Genomic DNA, 8,752 nt, shown 5'->3' on the forward strand with positions numbered 1-8,752 from the left:
GCATTTCTCATCAGCTCCAGTACACTGAACTGGCTTTTCTTGGTTCCAACTTTAAATACCATTCGTTGACATGCCAATTTACTGGGATCTCAGTACAAAAGCACCTTTTTTAATCTAATAGATGGTGAATAGACTTGCTGAGTTCCTCCAGCATTTTGGTGTTTTTATTAACAAAAATATTGAAAGAGTTCAGAGAAAATTTGCAAAGATTTGACCAGAACTTGAGGAGCTGAGTTACAGAGGAAAGGTTGAAAGGATAGGACTTTTCTCCCTGGAACATTGGAGAATGAGGGGAAATTTGATGGAGGTATACAAAAATTCTGAGGGGTATAGATAGAGTAAATGCAAATGAAGTCTGGAGACACTGTGAATTTTGATACTACACAAAAAATTCAGGAGAAACTCAGCAGGTCCTACAGCGTCCATCGGTGGCAAAGATATGGAACCAATGTTTTAGGCCTGACTCCTTCACTTAGGTACAATATATACGACAATAAACTCATTATTCATCATTAAAAGGTCAGTGTTTTATTTATAGATTCTGCCCTCATATGTTGACAAAGGGCTCAGTCCTTAAACGTTAGTTATTTACTTTTGCCTCCTCTGGATGCTATGGGACCTACTGAGTTTGCCCAGAACTTTTTTGTGCATTAAGTGTAAATGCAAGTAGGCTTTTTCCAACTTAGATGCCATATGTCAAGAATGAAAGGTGTAATGATAGCGTAGTGGTGAGCGATGCTATTACAGAGCCAGTGACCCTGGTTCGAATGCTGCACTGTGTGTAAGGAGTTTGTACATTCTCCCCGTGTCTGTCGATTTTCCCTGGGTGCTTCATTTTCCCCCCCACCTTCCGAAACTTATTATGGGGTTGTATGTTAAGTTGGGGGTAATTGGGAGGCATGGATTTAAATGGCTGGATTATGTTCTATGTTGCAGAAAATAAAATTTTAAAATTTAGGGGAACTTCTTCATATGGACAGTGATAAAGTGTGTGGAATGAGCTGCCAGCTGAAATGGTGAATGTGGGTTCAATTTTGACATTTAAGAAAAATTTCAATTTTTCTTCTGGCCCTTGAGCCTGTGCTCTCCTAATACAGGTACACAATCCTTTATCCGGACATCTAAAATCCAGAAAGCTCCAAAAACCAGCATTTTTTTTCCTGGTGCAGGTACAGCGGAGGAAGAGAGACAGAGAGAGAGAGAGCGACAGCAGCACGACTAGGTTGGGGGGGGGGTTAGAGAGACAGCAGTGCGACTCGGGCAGGCGAGGAGGGGGAGAGATGGCAGTGCGACTCGGGCAGGCGAGGGGGGGGAGAGAGAGGGAGACGCCAGCGCAACTGGAAGGGGGTGGATATGGCAGCACAATCCGGGTGGGCTTAAATCTGGGGCAGGTGGCTTTTGTTCTGAAATCCAGAAAAATCCGAAATTCGGAACACAATGGTCCCCCAAGGGTTCCGGATAAAGGATCATGTACCTATATACCAAGAAGCCAACATGTTTGAAAGGTGGGAGGAAACCAGAGAACCATAGCACCTGGAGGAAACCCACTCAGATACCAGGAGAATGTTTGAACTCCTTACAGGCAGTGCCAGGTTTGAACACAAGTTGCTGCCAACCGTAAAAGCGTTACGCTAACTGTTCTGTGGACCATGCTGCAGGTTTGTCTGCTGGACAGGTGCACGAAGAAACCTACTCGTCGGTGCATGGATGGGAAGGGCATGTCAATGGGCTGTGTAGAATAATAGTTCAGCACAGACTGCATGGGCCAAGGAGCCTGTTTCTGTGAAGTAGCGTTCTGTGGTTCCAATAGATGCTGCAAATTTCCTTGGTGACCTGACAAAACTTGAGCAGAAAATCAGTTTTCTGATGAAAGCAGAGTTTTAATTGAAGCCATTTCCTCCAGGGATCGCTGAGAGGGAATTTACAGAGCATGGAAATCGTGTGCATAAAGAGACTATCTAATTAATTAAAACCACTTCTTGCTAACAATGGCTGGAGAATTGCAAATAGACATTTCTTCGTATCATTTCCAATCTGCCCATTCCATCCCTTCCTTCTCCCCCACCCCATGGAATCTTCTGTGAGATGCAAAGGAAAATTTGGAAAAATAAAGAGAGAAAAGATTCTAGGGGAAAATCCTCTCCAGGGAACATTTCTGATCTCATGGGCAATGCGCTGTCTTGGATAAAATGTGAGCATTTTCAGGAAAGGGGATAAAAATCTACCATGAAAGTTTTAGATTGGGTTTTTTAATGGTTCCTACATCAGCAACTTACTGTGCCACACTCTCTCCAAATGCAGGAGACTTCTTCAAAGACCCCATACCTGAAGCTGACCTTTACATTCTGGCTAGAATACTTCATGACTGGCCTCAGGATAAGTGTGTGGAACTGCTCACCAAGGTCAACAAGGTTTGTAAACCGGGTAGGTATCACCAAAGCTAAGGGCTACCTGTGTCATTTTAAACCTATGAATGGCCACAGTATTTTCCCTGGAATATTGGTCTGAAATGAGAGGCGTAGATTTAAGGTGAAAGGGGAAAGATTTAAATGGGACCTGAGGGGAAAACCTTTTCATTCAAAGGGGGGGGGGGGTGGGCATTTTAAATTTGGGCATACAACACAGGCCACGAGCTGTGTTGCCCAATTATACCCAATTAACCTACAACCTTCATATGTTTTTAAAGGGTGGGAGGGAAATGGAGTGCTTAGGGGGAAACCCATGCAAACACAGAGAGAATGTACAAACTCCTTACAGACGGTGTCAGATTCAATCTCAGGTCGCTGGCAATGTAATAGCATTGTGGGCATACAGAAGGAGCTACCAGACCAAGTGGTGGAAATGTGTATAATAACAACATTTAGATGACATTCAAATGGACAGGAAAGGTTTAGAGCAGAGGTTGTCAACCTTTATCTTTCCACTCACATACCACTTTAAGTATTCCCTATGCCATCGGTGCTCTGTGATTAGTAAGGGATTGCTTAAGGTGGTAGGTGAGTGGGAAGAAAAAGTTTCAAAACCACTGATTTAGAGGGATATGGAGCAAATACAGGCAAGGAAGACTAGCCCAGGGATCAACAGATCATGGACACGTTAGGCTAAAGGACCATTTCCTTGCCCTATAACTCTATGACTCCATGAGTCCCTGAAGAAAATGAACCTTTCGAATCTTTGGCATTGACGTTGAGGTTTGCTATCCATAAACTCCTGCAATGAACTTTGTTAGAACTGTTAAAATTAGGAGCAGGACGTGGCAGGTTCCTGCTCCAACTCCTAATGTTCTGACCGGAGAATCATGGCAGGGAAGTTGGAGCATAAGATAATTAGTTGCCTGATTAAAATTAAACCATATCCCTAAGGTGGGGTTGAAGATAGTGTTGTGATTAAATAATTGAGGCTCGGTCTGAAGATCCATGGACGTCAAGCCAGCTGGAGAGGTTAAATTTAGATAATTAAATATTGGGATTTAAAAAAGCAACATTCATGGGAACAGTAAGTGTTGCACAAGGTTGCAGTTGGTATTGCTGCTTCCACACACCTCCAGGAACCCGGGTGCTGTCTGTGTGGGAATTGCCCATTCACTGTTGGTTACTTCCCAAGTGTTTTGGTTCTCTCCCATGTCCTGAGGATGTGCTGGTATGCTAATTTGCCACTGCCAATCAACCTTTTTGTGCAAATCAAATTTAAATGTAGACATACGGTACGTTAAAAGCCCTTTATGGCCTACAAGCCCATGCCACCCAATTGCACCCAATTAACCTATGAACCGGTATGTTTTGAAGGGTGGGCGGAAGCCCGAGCACCCGGAGGAAACCAACGGAGTCATGGGAAGAATGTACAAACTCCTTACAGACAGTGCTGCATTTGAACCCCGGTCGCTGCCGCTTCAACAGTGTTGCCCTAATGGCTGCAGTAACTGTGTTGAATTGATGGGCAATCGAGAGAGAATAAGTTGTAAAGGTGCATAAAAAAGAAGAGGGACTAATGGGATTGCTTTGCTGGGAGCTAAAATTAGAATGATGGGCAGAATGGCCTACTTCTGTGTAACATGATTTTGTTGATGCTAAACTGTCCACTCACAATGAGGATGGGAAATTATTTTATTTGACATAATATGCCTTGTGAAATGGTGCAGCTGGCCCCTGGGATTGAGTAATCAGAGCTGAACAATAAATGTTGGCCTTGCTCTCATCACATGAGTAAATAAATGAGAAGAATGCTCATCGCTTTCCTGCTTCCAATCAGGTGGTGGAGTTCTGCTGATCGAAGCTTTGTTGAACGAGGACAGAAAAGGCCCCATCACTGCTCAGCTGTACTCCCTCAACATGCTGGTACAGACAGAGGGGAAGGAACATACAGCCTCTGAGTATGCTAAACTTCTGGAGACCGTTGGTTTCAAGGATTTGCAGGTCCGAAGGACTGGGAAAATTTACAATGCCATCCTGGCCAGAAAGTGAACTGTCAGATCAACTTATCATGCCTCCTAGATATATTTGATGTAAAGGGTGCCAGGGCAGTGGTAGACAAGCAATCCATAATAGGGTTAAAGAGGCTTTTTGATGGACAAATGCAGGGATTGGAGGGATTTGGAGCAGGTACAGGCAGATTTAATATTATTTGGTGGGATGTTCCTATGCAGTGTCTTCTAGGAGGGGCTTACATTCCAGGCAACTAGTCACTAGCACAGCTCTTCACACAACAGGATTCAAAATTTAATGGCATGGGGGGGTGGGGGGGGGGAATTAAGTTCCATGCATGCTTTGAGTTGATCTGATATAGTTAATAAAGCCCATTGGATTTTCACTTCTGTTGGGAGCATGGTAGCCTATTAACAACATTTCTTGTAGTTTTCACAGAGTATATATTTCCCATGGCTTATAATTCTGTGTGATTCATTTTTACTCCTTCTGTATAAGTTAGGAATCAATAGACACTGCAGGAGTATAACACCATTTCTTAATTGTTACTTCTAAAGTCCAACAACTTGTGATTGATCCACACTAGAAGCCAGGTTTCAAAGGACTGCAGCTAACTTCAGTTCGAGTTTTATTTTAACCCCTTCTTCCTCACTTGTCAGTCTTACTGCAATGAATGAAGGTGGGTGGCAAACTTTTTTCAAATTTCGTTTTTTCCAAGACGATTATCAAGCATTGTTCTACTTCAAAGCACGTAGACGGTGGTCAGGAGAAGGGGCACCTGTTGCCACCGTGGATTCCTTGGATGGCTCTGAATGTTAGGCTGACAGTGCTTTGGTTCTAAAGTAATGCCACGTCGATCTTAGGATTTTAACCTTGTACTGCCGCGTGGGGTTATAAGCGTTTCAAAGAAAGCCAACAGCAATACCTTTTGTCCAGATGAAACATTCCTTACTTTTATAGGTCCTATTTTCTCAAATTAATGATATTCTACTCTTCCTTAGTCAAATATATTATTGCATGTATATATAATTAATTAGCACAGGCAAGGGAAATTGCATTGGGTACAGAAAATTTCCATCAGGGGTGGTTCATGATTCAGTTTCTAGATTTTTGGCATATCCCCTACTGTTTACTCTTCTTCTCTTTGGCTTGGCTTCGCGGACGAAGATTTATGGAGGGGGTAAATGTTCACGTCAGCTGCAGGCTCGTTCGTGGCTGACAAGTCCGATGCAGGACAGGCAGACCCGGTTGCAGCGGTTGCAGGGGAAAATTGGTTGGTTGGGTGTTGGGTTTTTCCTCCTTTGTCTTTTGTCAGTGAGGTGATCACAACTTCTTGAGCTTTAACATAGCTATGGATACAGATAAAAGCAAACAAAAATGGGAAAGCGTTTAATTGGGGAAGGGATAATTATGATAGGATGAGGCAGGAACTAATGAGAGTAAATTGGAAACAGATGTTCAAAGATGAAAGTACAGAACTAATATGGAGGAATTTTAAGGACCACTTGTGCTGGGTTTAGAATAGGTGGGAAAAGGGAAGTGTGATTGATGTAACAGGTGAGGCAACCAGTCAAGAGAAAGAAGGATAGAGGAAACAGGAAGGGCTCATGAGAAGTATATGGTAGCCAGAAAGGAGCTTAACAAAGGTCTTACGAGTTTTCACTCCAGCAGCACATGTATACTAAAATTCGAATGATATGGAGAAGATTAGCATGGTGCCTGCGCAAGGATGACATGCAAATTCATGAAGCGTTCCATATTTTTAAAAAATACAGTCTTAGGAGAGCTCAAAGGGTGCATGAGAAGGCCTTGGCATGTAGGATTAAAGAGAATCTCAAGACGTTCTCTGCATATGTGAAGAACGACGAAAATTAAAGATAGTCAGGCACCAAGAGATTTCTTTAGGCAGTCCTTGGACCTCTTCTTTGGTGCACCTCTGTCTCGGTGACCAGGAAGGTCATGCCTCGCGAACCTTTTTGAGGAGGTAGCAAAAGAAATTGGTGGTAGATGTGGTCACAGGCGTTTGACAAGGTCCCCATCACAGGCTCGTTCATAAAATCATGAGGCAAGGGATCCATGGAACCTGGCTGTGTGGATAAAAAGAATTAGCTTGCAGGTTGAAAACAGAGGGTAGTAGTGGAAGGGAATTATTCTGTCTGGTGGATCTGTTCTGGGACCCCTGATGATTGTGATTTTTATAAATAACCTGGAGGAAGAGGCAGAAGTTTGGGTCAGTAAGTTTGTGGATGATACAAAGATTAGAGGAGTTGTGGATGGGGCTGAAGATTGCTGAAGATTACAAAAGTATATGGACAGGATGCATTGTTGGGCAGAAAACTCGCAGATGGAGTTCAATTTGGATAAGTGTAAGGTGATGCAATTTGGAAGGACAAACCTTAAGGCTGAGTACAGGGTTAATGGTCGGTTATTTAAGAGTGTGGATGAACAGAGGGACCTTGGGGTCCATATCCATACATCCCTTAAGGTCACTGCAAGGTTGATAAGATAGTTAAGAAGGCCTATGGGATGTTGGGTTTCATTAATCAGGGGATTTGAGTGCAAGAGTCAAGAGGTCATGTTCCAACTTTGCAAATTTTTGGTGAGGCCACATTTTAGAGAATTGTGTTCAGTTCTGGTCACCTCATTATAGGAAGGATGTGGAAGCTACGGAGAGGGTGCAGAGGAGATTTACCAGAATGATTGGAAAATAAATCTTATGAGGGAAAGTGGGACTTTTCTCTCCGGAGCATAGAAGGATGAGAGGAGGCTTGATAGAGGTCTTCAGGATTATGAGAGGCATGGATAAGGTGGACAGCCAGTGCCTTTTTCCCAGGGCAGGAATAGCAAACACCAGAGGACTTATGTACAAGGGGATGTTTAGGGGATGTTAAGTTTAGATGATAACTTTTTTTACATGGAGAGTGGATGCCTGGCATGCCTTGCCAGAGGTGGAAGCTAAAACATTAGGGGCATTTAAGAAACTCTTAGACAGGCACATGAATGGAATAAAAATAGAGGGTTACAGGGTAGGAAGGGTTGAGTACTTTTTTAAAGGAATATATGGGTTTGCACAATATTGAGGGTCGAAGGGCCTGGACTGTGGTGGGGTGCTCTATGTTCAAGATAGGGGGTGATCACAACCTTGTCCAAAACATTTTGGGATGTATATTAAATGCCAGCCTTGAGAGGAAATACATTCTGGAAAAAACTTACTAGGTTGATCCCTGGGATGAAGGGGTTGACTTATGATGAAATATTAAATCGTCTAGGATTGTATTCGCTCGAGTTCAGAAGAATGAGAGGAGATCTTATAGAAACATATAGGATTATGAAGGGTATGGATAGGATAGATGTAGGAAGGTTTTTTTGAGCTGGCCGGGGAAACTAAAACGAGAGGACACAGTCTCAAGATTTGGGGGAGTAGATTTAGGACAGAGATGAGGAAAAATAGTTTTTTCCCAGAGAGTAGTGAATGTTTGGAATTCTCTAACCAGGGAAGTGGTTGAGGCTGCCTCATTAAACATATTTAAAATTCGGTTAGATAAATATTTACATGATAGAGGAGTTAGGGGATATGGGGAGAAGGCAGATAGGTGGAGTTAGGTCATAAATTAGATCAGCCATGATCGTATTGAATGGCGGAGCAGGCTCAATGGGCCATTTTTGGCCGACTCCTGTTCCTACTTCCTATGTAAAACAATTTTATTTTAAACCCCATCCTCTATCTCTTGCATTACCTTATCTCTATCCTTACTGACAGATGAAGCAATTACACGAGTTCCCAAGTCTGGGCGATCTTATAATCAGCCCTTGGCTAAGACTTTAATGACTTGCTTTAGAGACGAGTCAAATCCTTCACACAATGAATTACAATGACTTATTCAACAGCAGTGGTTTGGTTGAACTGCTTGAATTTTGAGTCTGGAGATTGGAAATGGAATCCAACTCCAGAGACTTCAGTACAAAGTTGATGTAGTTACTCATTCACTTAACTTAAATGGGACCAGCGTAAGTTTTCTGAGGATCCAGACTTCTTGGAGCCCCGTTTTCTAACTAATTCTTTGGTGCAAGCACCACTCTTACCCCTGCCACCAACCATATTTAGATCAACCCTGACTACCTAATCAAGAGCTCCATCCTCGACTGTCTCTCCATCATGAACCATCCCTCATCACACCCCACCATGCCCCTCTTTACTTCCCATCTACAAATGTTAACTCTATTGTCCTCTGTCGTCAATGCAGCTCAGACCATCACACAACTACCACCACCCGTCTTCCTACAAATCGACAGCACAGCACTGACCTTTTGGCCCACAGTGCTGACCGAAT

The 8,752-nt window shown here is 43.1% G+C and overlaps 1 protein-coding gene and 1 non-coding gene across 2 annotated transcripts in view; both read left to right on the top strand.

Moving 5' to 3' along the window:
• Nucleotides 1-4,718, top strand: part of LOC138739618 (acetylserotonin O-methyltransferase-like) — a 28,348-nt gene extending 23,630 nt beyond the window's left edge. The window contains exons 7-8 of the mRNA XM_069892015.1: nucleotides 2,302-2,424; nucleotides 4,249-4,718. Coding sequence (XP_069748116.1) covers nucleotides 2,302-2,424; nucleotides 4,249-4,460 — 335 coding nt within the window. The 3' untranslated portion in view covers nucleotides 4,461-4,718. The remainder of the gene's footprint in view (nucleotides 1-2,301; nucleotides 2,425-4,248) is intronic.
• A 1,358-nt stretch (nucleotides 4,719-6,076) lies between these two features.
• On the top strand, nucleotides 6,077-6,185 carry LOC138740207 (U6 spliceosomal RNA). Its single transcript, XR_011342746.1, has one exon. It is a non-coding gene; the product is annotated as a U6 spliceosomal RNA (small nuclear RNA).
• The last annotated feature ends 2,567 nt before the right edge of the window (nucleotides 6,186-8,752 follow it).

The sequence above is a fragment of the Narcine bancroftii genome, chromosome 7 (genome assembly GCF_036971445.1).
Source record: "Narcine bancroftii isolate sNarBan1 chromosome 7, sNarBan1.hap1, whole genome shotgun sequence".
NCBI lineage: Eukaryota > Metazoa > Chordata > Chondrichthyes > Torpediniformes > Narcinidae > Narcine > Narcine bancroftii.